This window comes from Tripterygium wilfordii, chromosome 5, assembly GCF_013401445.1.
Source record: "Tripterygium wilfordii isolate XIE 37 chromosome 5, ASM1340144v1, whole genome shotgun sequence".
Taxonomy (NCBI): domain Eukaryota; kingdom Viridiplantae; phylum Streptophyta; class Magnoliopsida; order Celastrales; family Celastraceae; genus Tripterygium; species Tripterygium wilfordii.
This window is the reverse complement of record NC_052236.1, coordinates 9,069,894-9,089,902: the sequence shown is the minus strand read 5'-3', so window position 1 is coordinate 9,089,902 and position 20,009 is coordinate 9,069,894. Positions and strand designations below refer to the sequence as shown.

At 38.2% G+C, this 20,009-nt stretch overlaps 2 protein-coding genes across 2 annotated transcripts; both read left to right on the top strand.

Annotated features, from left to right (window-relative positions):
- Nucleotides 1-8,660: 8,660 nt before the first annotated feature.
- LOC119998593 lies at nucleotides 8,661-9,403 on the top strand. The gene is made up of 2 exons (XM_038845935.1): nucleotides 8,661-9,112; nucleotides 9,259-9,403. Exons 1-2 carry the CDS (start codon nucleotides 8,661-8,663, stop codon nucleotides 9,401-9,403), a joined length of 597 nt encoding a protein of 198 aa, XP_038701863.1.
- A 6,845-nt stretch (nucleotides 9,404-16,248) lies between these two features.
- On the top strand, nucleotides 16,249-19,411 carry LOC119998592. The gene is made up of 4 exons (XM_038845934.1): nucleotides 16,249-16,298; nucleotides 18,311-18,448; nucleotides 18,502-18,799; nucleotides 18,902-19,411. Exons 1-4 carry the CDS (start codon nucleotides 16,249-16,251, stop codon nucleotides 19,409-19,411), a joined length of 996 nt encoding a protein of 331 aa, XP_038701862.1.
- The last annotated feature ends 598 nt before the right edge of the window (nucleotides 19,412-20,009 follow it).

Sequence of the window (20,009 nt, the reverse complement as noted above, 5' to 3'; positions counted from 1 at the left end):
AAGTGCCAACTGAGGAAGAACTGCAGCATGCCACCAATAGGTTGGTTCAGCACTTTGAGAAAAATCTTCTAGATGTTCAAGAAGCATATGGTAAGGAAGCTTTAAAGCATGTGAAGACTTTGCTGGCAGATCCTCAGATAGCTCATGAGAGTAAAAGTAGGCTCATACGCCTGGAGCATGATTTGCATCATCTACTACCTGCCTTTCATCAAGATTATTCTCTACAGCAAGCTTTATCTAGCAAGTTGGAAGGTTTATCCAACGACCGAGCTGCTCATGAAATTTTACTTGCCAACTCTGAAAACCTGGCTGCTGAAGACCTTGGGATTCAAAAGGATATCATTGCTGCTCAAGAAGAAATTGAGGCTTTGGAACTCAAGATCCAAGGTTTGAAAGAGAAGATTTTGTAGCAATATGATGCAAGAAACTAGGTGTATGAGAAATTTGAAGATGCTTAGCAAAACCTCAATACTCTGGGTGCTTCCATCAAGTCACAACTATCAGATGCTCAAACTTGGTCTTCAGATTTGCAGCTCACTCAAGCACGCCTTCAGGCACATCAGAATACTTGGTCGGCTTTGAGGCATATGTTGAATTGATTTTTTGGATTTTGGCCATTATTTGGCCTTGGTTGGTTTTTTTAGAATAATCTACTACCATCTGTATTGGCTTCTTTTATTTAGCTGGTACTTGATTTTGGCCATTATTTTGCCTTGATTTCGGATATTTTCTTTTTATAATTGCTAACCATTTATTTGCAATTTCTTTTGTGTGGCCTGTGGCTTTCTAACATCTTTATTCAGAATATGCGGCCACTAAGGCCAGCTCATAGTTACGGCTAACAAGCCTGCTTTTCCTTTTTTTTATATCATTACAGATGTAGATTCCCAAATGCTTAGGAAATATGGCTTTAAGTATTTGCCATTGATAAATCTCTTATGTGGCTGACCATCTAGGTCTGCCAGCCAATATGCATTGCCTTTGAGAATTCTATGGAACTTGAAGGGTCCTTCCCAGTTTGGAGGCCATTTGCCTAGCTCTCTGTCCTTGTTTCCTGGTGGTAGGATCATCTTCCACACCATTTGGCTTTCGTGGAATACTTTCTTCTTCACTTTCTTGTTGTAGGCATTTACTATCTTCTTCTTTTGAACTATCATCCTGTTCAAAGCCTCCATCCTGCTTTCATCCAATTGTTCCAACTCCATGTTCATATCTCCATAGTTAATACTGCATCATGCCCATAAGTAAGAGCAAAAGTATTTGTTCTCTTGGATATGCGGTAGGCCCATAATGTCTCTAGTAGTATCTTGTGCCATGCTCTGGGATTATCCTTGATAGTTTTTTGCAAGATAGAGATGATCACCTTATTTGAAGATTCTGCCTGCCCATTGACCTGAGCATAGTATGGAGTAGATGTGAGCAATTTGACTCCATAATCTTCCAGAAATGCTTTGACCTCCCCTCCAGTGAACATTGTCCCCTGGTCAGTTGTGATGGTTTATGGAATGCCAAATCGAAAAATAAGGTGTTCTTTGATGAAGTCTTCCACCTCTGCTTGTTCGACCTTTTTCAGGGGTATTGCCTCTACCCATTTTGTGAAATAGTCAGTAGCCACCAGGATAAAATGATGACCATTAGATGAGGCAGGAAATATCTTTCCAATGATATCAAGTGCCCACCCTCTGAATGGCCATGGTTTAATGATAGGCTACATATCCGCCGCTGGTGCTTTTTGAATGTTGCCAAATTTCTGACATTGTTGACAGCCTTTTGCATATTTAATGCAATCTTTCAGGATGGTCGGCCAATAATATTCATGTCTCCTCATCAACCATCTCATCTTTGGACCGGCTTGATGTACACCACAGATACCTTCGTGTACCTATTGCATTATTTTCATACTTTCAATAAAACTAGGGCAGCGAAGTAACAAATCATCAGCTCCTTTTCTGAAGAGTTCACCCTCGATCATTACGTAGCTCTGTGCCAACACTTTGACCTTTCTGGATGCTGGATCATTGGGATATGCCAGATGGTTAATGATATCTCTCCTCCAATCTTCCATCTGATTGTCAAGAGCTAGACATTCAACTGTCATGCCTCTTTCTCTGATAGATGGATGAGATCGTTTTTCCACCGTGATGATTTTTTGTATCAAACTTTTTGAAAGTATTAAACCAAAAGCTAGTTAGGTCAATCCGTTGGCCTCATGATTTTGTTCTCGTGGAATGTACTTCAATTCCACCTCTTGGAAGTCATCAGGCAATTGCAAGGCTGTACTGTAGTATGGAGCCAATGTAAAACTAGCACATTTATATTCTCCAGTCAGTTGTTTTAGTACCAATTGAGAATCTCCAACCACCAAAATATTTTCCGCTTTTAGTTCAAGCAAAATCTCCAAGCCAATCATTAACGCTTCATATTCTGCCTGGTTGTTTGTGCAATTAAAATCTAAATTAAAAGCTAAGCTGGTTTTTGTACCTCTTGGAGATTGAATGACTACCCCAGCTCCAGCAGCCATCTTAGTGCTAGACCCATCGAACTTTAGCACCCATTCACCTTCATCTTCAAATATTGGTGTAGTGTACGCATCTATCATGCTTTGTAAGGTTTCAGGAATTTCTAGGCATGGATGGTCAGCAAGGAAATCAGCAAGTGCTTGCCCTTTGACTGCCTGTTGTGGTCTCCATTTGAGGTTGAATTTTGTCAAGGCCAATGACCATCGACTTATCCTTCCTGTTAGCAATGGCTTGGTCAGCGTGTGCTTGATCAAATCCATCTTTGAGATCACGTACACCTTAGTTTGAAGCAAGTAGTGCCTCAACTTGGTACATGCAAAATATAATGCAAGGCAGAGTTTTTCCACCACGGAATATCGCCCTTCAGTATCTGTCAACAATCTACTCAAGTAGTAGACTGCTATTTCTCTTCCAACATCATCATCTTGGGCCAGTAAGCACCCAATGGAATCATCAGTTGCTGATATATACAACTTTAATGGTTTGTGCCTGTTAGGTGGCATGAAAACTGGAGCTTTGCTTAGGTAGGCCTTGATGGTTTGAAAGGCCTCTTCGTGTTTTGACTCTCATCTGAATACATCCTCCTTCTTTAACTTCAATAATTTTGAGAATACCTTGGTCTTACCTGCAAGATTAGAAATAAATCTTCTAAGGTAATTTACCTGACCAAGGAAACTTTGGAGCTGTTGTTTGTACTTCGGTGGTTGAGCTTGGCATATGGCTTTAGCTTTGGTTTGGTCAACCTCCATGCCTCTTTGATGAACCAAAAACCCCCAGGAAGTTTCCAGCTTTAACTCCAAATGTGCTATCTTCAAATAATTCCAATTCAACTCCTCTTCTTTATTAGTGGCTAAACAGCCATCACATTCTACTATCATTTCTTTTTCACTAATTTCTTTTGTTACAATTCTGTCAATGGCAGCTTGTACTACAATCTTATGTATTGCAGCCGCCACTATCTTCTCTTCTTCCTTCGACCACCTCATGGAACTTCTTCAATAATTGGCTCTGATCCCCTCGGCCTATAAGGAACAATGGCCGTTGGTTGCAATAATTGTCTTGCAATTTTCTGCATCTCTTCTTTCTTGGTTGCGAACTGAATTGGTCCACATTGGGCATGGTAGTAGCGAGCTTCCACCTGATCTGATGTAGTCTTGAATGGCTGGTTGTCTGCCCATATGATTTCTACATCATTTCCTCTCCAGCACACCAAGAGCTGATGTAGTGAGGATGGAATGCACCAATTGGAATGAATCCAATCCCTTCCCAATGAAGCTTGATATTTGGCCTGACTGTGAATGACAAAGAAGGCAATCATGGAAGATTTTTGCCCGACAGTCAGCTCCACCGGTAGTATACCAACTGCCTTAGTAACTTCTCCTGTAAAACTTGCCATAGTCACGTCAGTTGAAATTAAATCTTCTTCTTTTTTACCTAGCAGTCGGAGAACTGATCGTGGAACGATAATGACTACAAAACCGTTGTCCACCAAAACTCTGTCAATCGGCCTGCCATTCATCTATGCTCTGACATACAGTGGCTTGATGTGTTGTGACATTTGGATTGAAGGTTTCTCCAAGATAACCCTTTTGGGGTTTTCTTCATCCACTATCTGCACCGTCACTGAACTGAAAGGTTGATCACCTTTCCCTAGCTGATCAAGCTTTGGCATTTGATTTTTTTTATGTGTTTCTTAGCTTGCCAAGCAGCTGGCAAAACTAAAGTAGTAGTAGAACATTCATATGGTACCTGAATTACTCCCACCATGAACTCCTCTGTAGGTGGTTGATCCTTTTTCACTTGATGGTTATCTATTGCTTCTTTTCTTTGTGAACCCATGTCCAGCTCCTGTGTTGAATCACTGGAGGTTTGTAGTAACTCCTCATATAGGCAGCATACTGCCTCTGCTTTCTCCTCAACTGAGTTCTGATTAGAGGTGTTGGAAACTTCTTATGTTTCACCAACTGCCATCTGTTGGTAATGGTGTTGGCTGGTGGTTGCACATAGCGTGATTTCTGGGTCTTTTTCTCCTTGAAAACCTGGGAATTTTGAGAAGTATGAGCTTTTGGTTCCCATACCTGAGATTTTTCATTCAGTTTCCTTTTAAGCTTCAGGTAGTCACGAAGATCTACATCAATTACATGCATTGTGGTCGCCAATGAAGGAAATGGATCTTCATCTACTAGCTTAGACTCCTTATCAGGGAATCGTAAGACACCCTTGTTTATTTTCTCCTGAATCATGTTCGTCAGAGTCCAACAGTTGTTAGTGGTATGAGACTATAAATCATGGTATTTGCAATACTCCTTCCCTTTTGTATCCTCATGAGATGGTATTTTATATCCAGCCGGAAATGTAACAAACTTTTTCTGCCATAGAAGATCAAAAACCTCCTCTGTTTTGGTCACATCAAAAGTGTAATTGATGTTACCACCTATGGGTTGTTTCTTTGCTGGCTCAGTTGATTTTGGTTTGGACAATGCAAGGCAAACCCATACTTTCTTTTCTGAAGTTACCTCCGCAGTAGCCATCTCCATCTCGTGGTAGTAAGTTCCCATAGAAGATTTCTTTCTCCTACTTTCTTCTTTCAATAATTCTTCATATTCTGCTACCTTTGCTGCCATTTCATAAAAATCATAGAATTCCATACCTTGGAATTTTTTACGCAATTTAATGTCCAATCCTCGCTGGGCCATTTTGACAAATTTTGACTCAGGTAGATAGATGCGACATCTATTCTTCAACCTCTTAAAATGAGCAATGTAAGCATCGATGGTTTCTCCTGACTTCTGTACCAATCTAGATAGCTCAGCCACAGACACCTCTGGTTCAGCTATAAAAAACTGAGTATGAAAGAATCGTTCCATCTCCCACCATGTGTTGATGGAATTTCTTGGTAATGTGGAATACCAAGTAAAAGCAGCTCCTATCAAAGAGTTTGGAAATAACCTAAGACGAAGGTTGTCAAAGTTGTCATAGTTTGCCAATTCACCACATTGCACAGTGAAACGACCTATATGCTCCACGGTGGACAGCTCTTATTCTCCAGAGAATAAAGTGAAATCAGGTACTCTAAATTCCCGTGGGTAAGGATTCTCCCTATCCACAACAGCTGGATAGGGTTTGTGATACTCTGGTCGACCAACCTATTTAAGGTCGTGGCCATATAATTCTTGAACTAACTGTCTGAGAGTCTCCAGATCAACACGACAGATCAACAGGTCGTGTTTGTGGTGGAATAATAGGTTGAACCCTACGAACAACACCCATTCCTGCAACAACGTTGCCTTCTGGTCCAGCAAGTTCAGTGGTTGCATAGGCAGTTGGATTGTTCATAGGATTAGTATTTCCATATGCAACAGGCCTGAAATTTTATCCATTACCAGATGGAGAGCTCATTGGAGGAGGAGTGTACTTGCTGTAACCACCATCTGCCTGGTAGTTTGTTCCTTTCTATTATGGGAATTGCCCCCCATAGTCATATCTACCAATTTCTGCTCCAACTTTCGTTCAATCTGTTTCATGGCATCTTCAATTGTTTGATTAGAACGTACCTCCAGATTTTTTATGGTTTTGACCAAATGTTCAAACAAAATGGCGGCTTCATCAGATAAGCCAGCTAGTCGTTCAATGAGCTCTTGCTTTTCTTCAGTGCTACCATCATTGGTAGCCTCTTCCATTTCTATTAGTGGGTTTTCCTCCTGCGGATTCTCCCCAAGATTGGTTCTTTTCTTGACAAGCGAGTGCGCGGTGCCATGGTAGTTTTGAGATTCTTCTTCTCCAGTCCCACCGAGTGTGCCAAAAAAGGTTGTTGTCACTAAAAAGTGGCCCAAGGTGGTGATGATTTGCAAGTGTAACAAGGCTTATAGTTTCCTACACTAATTTGAATGAAATGCACCGAATGTAAATAAGACTTCTATCTAGACAATTGAACGAACTATCTTGGGACCTCAATAGTTCTAGGTTCCCCAACTCTACTGAAGTGCGCTTTGTTGAGATTGGAATGAAGAAAAATAGATAGACACCAAGAACAATTTACACAATGATGGTTGACATTGACACTTGACAAGGAATAAGTACATGAGAATTTGGAATGAACAACATAATATTTGCTCGAAATTGACAATGATTGGAAAAGTAATTGGAATGCTAGAATGCTAAGAAGCTTGAAAGTGCTTTTGGGCTTGAGTTTTTGTTGTCTGTTTGACTGATTGTTTGTGTCTTTCCATCTGTCTGTCTACCATCTTTTATACCTCCTGTCTTGCACGAAATTCTCCCTCCATAAACCATGATCCTACTGCAGTTAACCCCTCATTTGTGTCATTTTCTGTCAGTTTGAAGTCATTATCACCTCTTCATATCAGTTTTCCCTTAAATCTCTCATGTGCTGCCACCTGCACCTGGACCACCTTGTTGTAACTGCCATAACTTCTCCACCTTACATGGGTCATTTTCAGCACAACTACACCTGGGTAGTTACTCATCAACTGGGCTTCTCTTCTTCAATAATATGGGCTTATGGGCCATAGCAATCCAACTCATAATAGGTAGCACAATGGACCTTGCACATGTTCTAAGCCCATTAGGCCCAACATATTTTTTGTGCTAACAGGGGCAGAATTTTCATTATATTTTTCTTGGGGGCTTGACCTAAAAGCTAAGAGAGGCATGAGAAGTGGCAGCCGCAAAATTCCACAAAATAGGAAAGAAAGGGCAGTGATGCAGGTGCAATAAAGGACCAATTCTATTTGGAGTGGGATCGTGGCAAGAGGATAAGCTTAATTGATGCATCAAGTTTTTATTTTCTTCCTTATTTCCTTATTTTATTCAATAGTCGTATGTTTAGGAGTTTCTATAGTATTTGGTTTCCTTTTGCTACAAGTAGTTGAATTAGGGTTAATTTCCTTTTAGTATTTAAGGTCTGTTATTAGTATTAGAAAAGTCAGCTATTGATTGAATAAAACGAAAATAGAGAAGACTTTTTCTCTAAAACCTGCTTGACAATTTTTGGTAAATTGTTCTTGCGGAAGCTGAATTATTTCGAGTTCTTGCGTTTGCATCAATTGGTATTGGAGCGAGCACGTTCCCAACCATGCCACCAAAGAGACAGGGTGACAGACGACAAGCTACCTTGGAGGTGGTATATGTACAAGACGAGACAACACTGGATCAACATCTCAAACAGATGGAGCGAAGAATAGAAGAACGAATAGCAAGGCAGATGGAGTTAGTAACACAACAGTTCGCTGCCATGTTACAACCCATACAAAACTTGCTACCAAATCTGCAAGTGGCAGATGAGGCTGAAACTGACATGAACCGGATAATCCCTTTGGTGATGTTGGCGCTAGCGGAAGGGGACACAAGGCCGAACAGCAGCTTGGTGGCAACAAAATAAGTTGACTCGATTGAGACAAGGTAAGACAAAATTGACTTCATGGGAAAAATTGAAGAAACATATGTGAGCAGCCTTCCTGCCGGACAATTATCGCAAATTGTTGTTTCAGCAACTCCAAGGATTGGAGCAAGGAGCAAGGTCAGTTGACGACTATACCACATAATTTTACTGGTTAGTGGCACGAAATGATCTTATGGAAGATGATGAGCAACTCACGGCCCACAATATTAAAAGGTTGTGCGAAGACTATCGAAATATCATCAATTTTTTTTATCCTTTTACGGTATCAGATGTGCACCAACGTGCGAAGGTGTGCGAGAGACAGAAGAAAGAATGAGCCACAACTTGGGATGCCATGTTGGGACGTGGAAGAATCAGGAATCGTCAAACTAGAGGAAATCCACCATAATCTCGTGGTGGACCTAGTGTCCAGGCATCGGACACAACTAGAGTGACCATAGGGAATTAGCTAAATCGACCATCGGGAAGTAATTCGGCGTCGTTGCTTTAGGTGTGGTGAACCAGGTCATCTGATAGCTGATTGTAAGAAAGATGGGAAGTTGTGAGAATGTAGTAGCGGAGGAAGTGGTTAAAAAATTAGCACTACAGACGGAGCAGCACCCCAACCCATACAAGTTATGCCGGCTTAAAAAAGGGAACGACGAGAAAGTCTCGAGACGCTGCCAAGTGCCACTATCAATTGGACCCGTTACAAGGAAAAAGTTTGGTGTGATGTTGTAGCAATGGACGTGGGTCATGTCCTACTAGGAAGACCTTGGCAATTTGATAGGATAGTAGTACATGATGGTAGGCATAACACCTATAGTTTTGTCTTTGACAAAATTAAAATTGTCCTAGTACCGAAGAAGGAAGATGACACAAAGATGGCAGTGGGAGAGTCATCAAACATGTTGACCCGTCAGAAATTTATTGATGAGTTTGAACATAACAGGATTGTCTTCACCCTCCTGGGTAAAGGGGAGAAAATCTCCAATGCAGACCTGCTCGAAGCGGTTCATCACATTATCACAAAATTCGGTGATGTATTTCCAGAGGATATGCCTCAAGGTTTGCCACCTTTACAGGATATTCAATATCAAATTGACCTAGTGTCGGGTTCAAGTCTACCCAATAAACCACACTACCATATGGGGCCAAGAGAGCATAAAGAGTTAAGGAGACAAGTTGAAAAACTGTTGGCAAAAGGATTTATTCGGGAAAGTTGAGCCTGTGTGCAGTACCAACTCTACTTACTCCAAAAAAGGATGGCAATAAAAGGATGTGCGTTGATAGCCGAGCAATAAATAAGATCACTGTTCGATATATGTTTCCCATTCCCAGGTTGGATGACCTACTAGATCAACTTAATGGAGCTTCAGTGTTTTCCAAATTAGATTTAAAATTAGGTTATCACCAGATTCGCCTACGTCTGATGAATGGAAGACCGCCTTTAAAACCCAAGAAGGATTATATGATTGGCTTGTGATGCCATTTGGCTTGTCCAATGCACCAAGCACCTTTATGAGTGAGTTATGATTGTTCGAACCCATTGACATCAGATACACATCTTCGATGTGCAAACTTTGAGCCTCTATTTGGCCTTTAAAATGTTCGAAACTCCAAAAATGTATTAGACAAAACTCTGTGGGTTCTTCGAGTCTTCTTTTGAATGCCACAAAAATTGTCTCAATCGAAACTTAAACAAGTGAGTTATGACTGTCTGATCATACTGATGTCAGAAAAAGATATTTGATTCTTGAAATTTAAAAGTAAAATAAGAGTTGAGAGACCTTTGTTCAATAAAAAAATTATTTTAAATAATTTATCATTAATCCAATAAATCTTATCTACTTACATACTTTATAGGTTAACGTAAACCAAAAAGATAAAGATCCACATGCACTTTAAATGTTGTCCATACACCTTAGCATTGCTGTAAGATAAATTAGAGTGAACACATTTTTTTTAGAATAAAATAAACTTGTATTAAGCAAGCAAAACACTATTATTGTTACTAAGTTGGAAAATTATAGTTGACATATTGAAGCAACCGGCATAAAAAACAATGAAGTCGCCACCAATTGATTTTTAGGATGCAATTGGACATCCATTTTGGTCTACGAGAAAAGTGGGTAAGGAGGTATATTGAGCATGGGGAAGGTGTTAGGCACCCCACAACTCCCGAAAACGGTTACCTTCAAAAATGTTTTCCTATTTGGCTCTACTTTGTTTTGAGGAATGATTGTATGTCCCAAATGTTTTAATGAGTTTTCCATATGCCCGGAAAATCATGTATTATCAAATGGGTGGAAATATTCCATTAATGTTAGACCAAGATTTGATTTTAAAAATCTTATTTTTATGGGTTTTGATAAAAAAGAAGGAAAAATGGTGCACGGGATCACTATGGCCATTCCCGGCTTGGCCAAAAATAAAAGACTCCTCTTGAAGTGGTTTTTAATAAAATGAGGGTGCACGGGATCACTATGGTCATTCCCAGCTTGGCCAAAAATGTTTAATAAAGGACTTCACTTGAAGTGGTTTTTAAAAAAAGGGTGCACGGGGATCACTATGGCCATTCCCGGCTTGGCCAAAAATGCTTAATAAAAAACTCCACTTGAAGTGGTTGTTGACAAAAAAAGGTGCACGGGATCACTACGGCCATTCCCGGCTTGGCTGAAAATGCTTTACTTGGTCTTGGATAAAAAAGTCCATATTGGAGTGGGTTTTGATGTTTTTGATGATTTGGTAAAAAGGCTATTTAGATAGGAACATTGGAATGAGTTTTGATGGTTTTGGAGAAGAGATTTTTGGGAACTTGGTTGATGCACCAAAAAGGCCCACAATCAATGAAAAAGATTCAATTCAAGCCTTACTCACAATTATGTTCTTCATGAGAAAAGAAAGAATCCATTTAAGGCCCATCGGACGGGTCAAATATCTTTAAACCCCCTTTTGGGTCCTTAAATAAATTCTCCTAATCCCTAAAAACATATTCGCTTTCCGGGTCCACGAAATCCAAATGTTTTGGATGAATGCCAATGGAACCCCAATATCTTGAAGGCTCCTTGGTATTCAAAGAAAACATATTGGTTCCGTAAATTAATCTTGGTGTGTTTATTAAAGTGAGACGGCTTGGATTAATTCTAATGACTAACACGTTGCATTTATTTTCATGGCATTCAAATAATCCTAGCATACATCTAAGCATCATGGCATAGTGTGAGAAATCAAAGTCCTAAGCATGCATTCTAATGCAATCATCATTCACAAAATCAATTCCTAATTTCTATATGCTTCTAGCATCCTAGTTTATCATGTATGCATTTCTATTTTACATCCACTATTTTTCTATCTTATTACAAGGCTTACATTTTACAATTATGTACAAAAGACAAATATAAAATAAGAAATACAAATATTATACAATAATTGGAATATTGCCCATGGGACTCATTGCTCAAAGTCTGTCCAAATCTTCCAAGTATGTACTCCGGCCCAAATGGTCCCAAGCCCGGTCCAAGCCCAACAAGCAAACACAAAATGGGGTCAAAATGGATACACAAATATAAACCAAGACTTAAAATTAAATCAAGCTCCATTATGAGTTTCCCTCATACAAACACAATTTTTTTATTTATACGTAAGCATAATTTTCAATTTGGATTTTGACTATCATAAACGCAAGTCTGATTCACGAATTGCCAGAAGAACTTTTTGGAGCATTTTGATATTGAAAGCTTACAAACTAATCCCTTTGACAGGTTCAAGTCATCAATTGTAAACACTAAAGGCCATACATTTTGAAGATTATAAACAACAGTAAGTGCCACCTAGATGAACCTTATCTCCTACACTCAGAAACCCAGAATAGATCTCAGAATGGAAAGTAACTCAATAAGTTGACAAAATGATCACCAAGAACCCAAACAAAAGCTGAATCAAGTGTGCGAACAAATCATAAGTCCAAAACAGATCATGAACCAAAACAAACACCGATAGAATTTGATTGAATGTAGAATATTATCCAACAATATTTCACTGTAATTTCATTTCATCTCGCAAGAACCATTATACAAAAATAGAACACAGCCAACAACAACATCACGTACTGAAATTTCGAATCAATCGGACGAAATAGATAGAGCCAGAATACGAATCACTATAAACACATAGAGCAAAACACAAATCAGCAAACACAGGTTAATCGGATCGAGTGTAGAGTATTACCTTCGGAGACTAAAACAGATGGAGCGACACCCTCTTTTCTTCTTGCCTTTCTCCTCTGTCTGAAACCTCTCCTTTTTTCTCTCTTTTTCTTTTCTCTTTTTTTCTCCTCTGCCGGCTGCTTTTCCTCTTGACTTTTTTTCTTTTCTTTTTTTTTTTCCTTTTTGTTTTTTGTTGTACGGCTGCTTTTCCTCTCCTCCCTCTCAAAGAATGTTGCATTTCTTTTATACTAAGAGAGAGTGAGACCTCATCTCCTAAAACCCTAGTTCTTTCAATTTGTCTTTTTTACCCTTACTTTTCTTTTCTTTTAACCAAGGTGGCTATTCTTTTTGACCTTTTCCACTTTTTAGTTTTTCATTTAATTTATTTATTTTTATTCTCTAGATATTTTCTAGGGTTTTATTGTGTTGGGCTTGAATTTTTATGGGCTTATGGTCCAAGAAATAGGCTTTAGGATTTTTTGCATGCTTATGGGTCCAAGAAACAGACTTTGAAATTTTGTGAGCTTACGGGCTCCAGAACGGGCTTTTGAATTATTATTATTATTATATTTTTCTATTTTTTTGGGCCGGACGGAAAACCGGGTACTACACATATATGACATGAAAATTATAGTTGACATAAATGTTCTTTAGCTGTGGAAACTTGAACAACAATCCTTCCACTAGCAATATTGGACACTCTCTTTCTGTCTGGTAATTAAAAGGATTTTCATTTTACATATATATATATTGTCAAGTCAAATATTCGTTTCTGAATTGTGATGTGTATGTAACATTGTGAAATATTTCATAATATGAATTGAAATCTTTTATAGTAGTCAAATATTGTGATTTCACAGCTTTATGCTTATACATTCACAAAACCTTATGATCTTTTTCCCGGATTGGATAGACTCGACGATGTCGTTTGTGAGATTAGAAACTTGTCCAATTATTTCTACCAGAAAGGAAAATAATTATTTCTTTTTGTTCCTTCTTGTTTTTGGTTGGTGCATGTTCGAACCATACGAGGTTGTTAGAGAGGGATGACTGTTATGCGAGACTAGAGAAGCGATTCCACAATCCATTGTTCCTTCAAATCTATAATTATATCATAAAATCTGAAATTGAAGCACCACATTTTACAGATGTTGGAAGCTTTGGTCTTGTCTTGATCATGTTCTATTATTGCCATAAACAACAATGAGTCCAAGAAGGAGATTAGAAGTACATATGAGCTTCAGCAATACGGAAACACCATTATCGACATTGAAAATAATGGTCATGGCATAAAGGTATTTTAAAGATTTGAACTTTTGGATTCTAGCTCTATAATATGATTTTATGGGTTAATTATACGAATTTCTACTTTATATAAAATCGACTGGTTGATTAAGAGAGGTCATAAATTGTTTTGTTGTTTTATATAATTTGTATTGATTTGGTTCGTTTTATATACAATTTTGTCAGATTGTGTTAGTGGTGTGTACATATATAGAGATCATGTTCGTATATACACGGAGATCACCATATCATTGACATATATATGAATGCTAGTGGTTTGTGTATATATTATATCAATTGTGTTATGGTCCTGGGAACAAGTGAGATTAGAATACTAAAGATATGAAGAGAAGATAGAAAATTTTGGATTCGGTTATCTCACTAGTGTTTACAAAGGATAACATGCCGCAGTCCTTCCCTCCAACAAGTTTCCATGTTCAATTAAGAAACTGATTTGTTAAGAAATTTTCAGCTACTGTTAGTCGTGGATCATTCCTCCAGCAAGCAGCCACCAATCTTTTCTATGTCAATGAATGCTCAATGAACTTTTCTGTCTTCAAGTCTCAAGTCTCTCCCATGACCATTGCTTTCTCTTTGAAGATGATGAGACGCTTAGAAAAAAGGATTTGCTATTAGATCTGATCTTTAGGAAATTGTAATAATGTTGTATGTGTTTGTCCATGCTCTTTTTGTGATGGTTTCCCCTTTTTTCTTTCGCTTTTAGTTGGTTCACTGCTTGTATCTGGTTTTTACATGATGTCCTTTTGTTTTGCTTTGTTTTGGGTTAATGAAGTTCGATTTTTTTCACAAAAAAAAATTGTACGAAGTATTATATAATCTGGAATGTTGTGTTGATTTAGGGTTTAAAAATCAACATATTGGTTTACATTAATTGCTTAGTGTTTAAATGCAGCAGGATGCATCTACCAAAGAGCTAAGAATGTTGGAGGATTTTTACAAAAAAAATATTCGGTGACAGGACTAAAGACCTCTTACAGGCACTGGACTTTTATATGTCTCCAGCTGACGTTAAGTATTGGATGTCTATGCCAGATATGAGACACTTGATAGCTTCTTAGTATAACGTTGTGCTGGTACTACTATCACTCCAACAATGTTTGACATTCTTACCTCTTAGAAGCCGCCCGCTTCCAATACGGTGCAAGGAACGAGATAGCGATTGGTTTTATAAACGGAAACCATTTTGTACAAGTACAAAAAAGTGTAATTAATTTAGGTTTGTATATTAAAGTTGAGTGAATTGATTGAACATGTGATTTCATATGCAGTTGAGCCTTATTGATGAGTTCCCGATCCCACCAGTGGCAAATTATTGAGAGACATTTTACATAGACATTGACTAGCATGTTAATTTAGTGTTCGGAGTGAGTTTTTATGTTAATTTAAAAGAATTATGGATTCTTGTGACATGGTTTGTTAATCAGTATGGTAATTGATGATTCATTAAAACAAACTTGTTGCAGATTAAATGGTTCCAGATTTCTTATTATTACTTTAATTATATTCACTTGTACGTAAGAAGTCCATTTGCCAATGTTTCTTTGTCACTTTGTTTGTCAATTTTGTGATCTTGTTTGACACATTAATTGGTAAATTGTGAAGTTGTGTTTACGGAGAAATCTGGAATAGCAAGAGTTAGAACTAATAACAACAAGGTATGGTTATAATTAGGCAGAATGAGGTGTAGTCGGTGACCCAATTGGAGGCAAGGATAGTTGGATGTCGATCGTAGATATCGACGATAGTTTCCGTTTCAAAAGTGTCACTATAAATAAATGAAACCCAGGTTTATTCTTTTAAAAAAGGTGCTAGATAAGTGGGTTTGATTGTATGAGTTTGTGTGTAAAGATAACATATTTGTATATTGAAAACTTAAATCAAGGGTATTTTTGGATTAACAATAATAATTTGATGTAAACTTAGATAAAAATAGTGTAAACTTTTTTGAAACAAATTATTGGTGTTAAGATAACAAATCTTGGTGTGCAAATAAAATCACTCCATTTTATTTTATTTTTTTAAAAGGCAAGATGACCTAAATAGATTCAGTTACTCAAAATCCAGGCATTTGAACTGGAGGCCTATTGCAGGCACTCTTGCCACCAAATGGTGGATTACAAACCAGAAGTTGAGTAGAACGCAACCTCTAAACAAAACAATAAAATATCAATCTTAGTACTAACAAATAACTAAAAGCATATAACAAAAAAAACTTTTAACTATCACCCCTTTTGCAATTGAGCCGTTCCTCCTCCACCAGGGACAAAATACAACCCGGGCCATCCTCAATCCAAACTCTCAGTTGTTGATTCTGGATAGCATACCTTGCCAAACAAATGAGCTGCAAAATTATACTCTCTTTTGACATGACAAACAGTCCAGGTAACAAAGAAAGAAAGCAATCGCGGGACGAATCTCTAGGACTACTGCTTCCCAGACTGACAGCAACATCTACCCACCTTTAATTGCCTCTACTACAATAGATGAATCCCCTTAAGGACAATCTGATTAAACCCCAATTCAGATGCCAGCTGAACCGCATGGAGAGTCCCCATCGTTTCTGCAAGAGTAGGATCAAGAGCAGTCTTCCTCCCTAAAGCGCTACAAGCCATTAAGTCACCATATTCATCTCTGTAAATGACACCCAAACCAGCATCCCAATTTGCCTTAATACAGTTGCTTGGAGGCCCCTTCCATCTTCCACTGTTAACAATATCACCAGGCATAGAGGAAACACTCACACCAGGAACCATTTGGACAGAGGCATATTCATATGAAGTTCACACACCTAGTTGGGCAACTTGAGTAGGGTGCATGAATGTATTCTCATGAATGGACTTATTACGTTGATGCCATATCAACCTCATAGTAATAGCAAGGATAGCTTGTTCTCTTTGGGACAACTCCAGCAAAACCATACCCCAAAATTGCTTGAAAAGGATCCAATAAACACTATATTCATCTTCTATAATTTCATAATACTAACACCAAAGACATCTCTTACCGAAGGACACTTCCACAAAGCATGTAATATTGACTCCTCAGGACACATGCAGAGAGGGCACTTGGACTGAGATCCAATATGTCGATTCAACAAAGTGGCATGAGTTGGAAGGATACCTTGAACGGCACGCCAAATGAGCACCTTTGTCGAACATTGTTTGATCTATGCATATTTTTACTATCACCATATTTGAAATCATATGCAAGTGATGCATTTGTAGTAAAACATTGTTTGATATATCCTATAAACATTGGAAGCAAGTTATCTCTCTGAGGTCCACTAATATTGAACGTTTGAATCTTCATCAACTCACTAGGAATAGTAATTGGTAAATTGGAAATTAACTTATCAGTATAATATGTGCTGAAGCCTGAATGTTCATATGTTCACTAATATATTACTTGTCTACAATTGTAGAATTTAACATTTTCTTTTAGTTTTAACATACTAGCTTTTCCTGCTTATTCCTTTTATGTCCTTGAGAATCTGGTTTCCTTTTTTCCGGGTCCGTTTGACAGACAATTTTGTCAGTAGTATGTATGTTGACATATATGTTAGTAGCAGATATGCTGATGAAAATAATAACATATATACTATTTGAAATGTTGGTATTGTTTGGTTCAATTTATGTTGGTAGCATATACGTTGTTTACAATTGGGGTTTTATCTATAAGAACAAAACTTAAAAGTTGTATTCCAACAAAGATAATCTAAAAAAAACTTTAGAAAAAAGGACAAAGCCTAGCAACTTACCAAAATACCCTCCCTCTTTTTTGTTCTTCCTCATTCTTCTTCCTTGCGCCACTATATCGGAAGTTGGCCGTCCAGTCATCATTTTTGACGAACGAACTACCAAAATGAAGCTCCAGGTCAGCCCGATCGAAGCCCAATCATCACCAACAGTAGAAAATCACTTGAGTCACTGAAAAAGCTTCGTGAAATCACGGCCATCATTTGAAAAACAGCTAGATACGGTCAATATGACCAACGTCGGTGACCATCAACAGTACCTCCAATCAACTCCACAGACCAAGGCGCATCACCTTTGAGGTTTTATTGCTTTTTTGAACTCTTTTTTCCCATCTGAAATTGGATTTGAATCTGCAGATATTATATCTGTTTCGTATATGATATTATATCTATTTTATATTTGTCAATATTATATATGTTTTGTATCTGTCAATATTCTTTTAAAATCGAATCTGAATCTACAGCTATTATATCTGTTTTGGATCTGTTCTGATATGTTATCGGTTTTGGTCATTTTGAAACTTCAAACAGATAATATTTCATTAACGACAAATAATATTTAGCAAGACAGATAATATTATGACAGATATCAAATTAATCGAAACATTTAACATATCACCTATATTTTGTAGATCTCACATCAGAACCAAAAAGCGACGAAAATCACCACAGAAACTGCCTAAAATAATGATGTCATGACAAATCAAAGAAAAACAACAAGATCTACAAGTCTCGTAGTGAGTATGAGTAGATCTAGTTCGAACACAACAAAAATCCGGATGAAAAATCATTAAAGAATGCCATAGAACTCTCGAATAAACCACAAGGGGTTGAGACGAAGCTTTCGACAGCGGAGACAAAGCTTCCAAGATGAATCATGTGCACGAGACATGTGCCATGTTTGAGGATGAAAATAAGGGTATTTTAGACAATAAAACCATATATTTTGACTTTTTGTCCTTCTTGGAATATTAGTTTAAACTATATGGACTTTATGGAATAAGACTTTTAAAAGTGTCCTTATTGGAACAAAACTTTCCAATGAGGGACTTATCCTTAATTTTCCCTTTACAATATTGTGGTAAATTACACCTAAGGGTATTATGCATTTGTGTAATTGTAATAGCAATGTAGAAGCTAATGCTATTCTCCTTCTCCCAATTTGCCTTCGGATGGGTGTGGATACAATGTTCAGGAATGGTACGACGAATGGCCACTATTCTGTTAGGAGTGGGTATCATCGAGCAATGGACCTCAGAGGCAGGTAGGGTGCAGCCCTTCATCTGACTGCTCAGTGAGTGGCTTTTGACCTGGTAGTTGGGCTCTCCAGGTCCCTCCTTCAACCAAGTTATTTTTATGGCGTGCGGTTCATAATATTCTTCCTTCTTATGATAACTTGGCTAAACGGAAGTTGCTTTTAGATGCCTCTTGTATGCTTTGTAAAAGTTCTCCTGAATCTCTTATGCATGCATTGTTCTTGTGTCCTCATGCTTCGGAGGTTATTTGTCATAGTACCAACCAGATCCAGAAATTACCTTTGTTGGATTCATCTTTTAAAGAGGCATGGACTCTCTTCTCTTGCCGTCTTGACACTTCTAGTTTGGCCTCTTTTGCAGTGATGTTAAGAATGATTTGGCATTGAAGAAATACCCGAGTGCATGGGGGTACTTTGCCTTCCTCCAATGAAGTTTTTAAACTGGCCTCTGAGTCAATTCAGTCTATGTTACATGGCCTTCAAGAGGAGAGGGGAGGGGTTATGATTCAGGATGTTCCTTCTCTATTATCTTGGTGCCCTCCCCGAGCGGGTGTGGTGAAAATCAACTTTGATGAAGCAGTGTGTTCTGATCTTAATAGGTCCGGTTTTGACTGCATTATTAGGGATGATCAAGGTTTTCCTCTGGCAGCTTGCTCTAACGTGAGACTTGTTGCTCTTAGTCCATTAATGGCCGAGGCGCTTTCAGCCCTTCTTGCTTTACAATTTGCCAAGGATCTTGGGTTTCAGGCAATTCAATTAGAAGGAGATGCTCTAACAATCATAGATGCTCTTCATCCCCAGTCTCCGTTTGACAATTTATCGAATTGGGGTGTGATTGTTTTGGACATAATTAGTTTGCTGGGTTTGTTTTTTCAGTGGAAGGTTTCCCATGTTAAGAGAGACCTTAATGAGGCGGCACATCTTCTTGCACAAAAAGGCATATTGGTCGGCTCTTTCCTATCTTGGACATAATTAGTTTGTTTTTTCTTTTGACCCTTTCGTCTCCATCTCTTTGCTGAAACTCATCTTCTTCTTTTTCAGTCACAACAAAATCTAGTTATCACTACCACTACAGTCTTCCAACCCTCCATTTTATAGCCCCTCCAACCTTCATCTCTGTCTTCTTCGTCCAAGCCCCCTATGGCAAGCACTGTCGTGCAGGCTGGCGCCACACCATGTCATTGCTGCTCACTTTTTTGTCATGGAGAGTTCAACTTTCTGGCTCACTCTCCTCGTCTTCCCATTTAGTTTCCATGGATCCAGTCAAAAGCTCTATTGTACGAGCCTTACTATAATTTGTAAGGATATTAGCGTCACTCCAAAATAAAGTGAAGTATATATGTTAGGAAACGATGCCTTTTGATTCAAATGGTTTACTATGCTTTCCCATGCGACATCGTTTCTCTCTTGTTCTTATTCTTGTCATCAGACCGTTGGATCTGATATGATTGATTCATGTACTTTACTTTTTTTTTTCTTTTCTCAGAGATGACCGTTGGTCATATCTGTTCTTGTTTTGTATATATCACAGTCTATCTCGACTGTAAACCTTCAGAACATTGGATTTATG

Excerpts from the sequence above, each read along its gene's own strand:
- LOC119998592 (XM_038845934.1), top strand. The coding sequence starts at position 16,249 with ATGTATTCTCATGAATGGACTTATTACGTTGATGCCATATCAACCTCA. Across the intron at positions 16,299-18,310 it reads GATGCCATATCAACCTCATA|CAATGTAGAAGCTAATGCTA; the intron begins GTAATAGCAAGG and ends TAATTGTAATAG. Across the intron at positions 18,449-18,501 it reads GCAATGGACCTCAGAGGCAG|TTGGGCTCTCCAGGTCCCTC; the intron begins GTAGGGTGCAGC and ends TTGACCTGGTAG.
- LOC119998593 (XM_038845935.1), top strand. The coding sequence starts at position 8,661 with ATGGACGTGGGTCATGTCCTACTAGGAAGACCTTGGCAATTTGATAGG. Across the intron at positions 9,113-9,258 it reads AGGAGACAAGTTGAAAAACT|GTTGGATGACCTACTAGATC; the intron begins GTTGGCAAAAGG and ends TCCCATTCCCAG.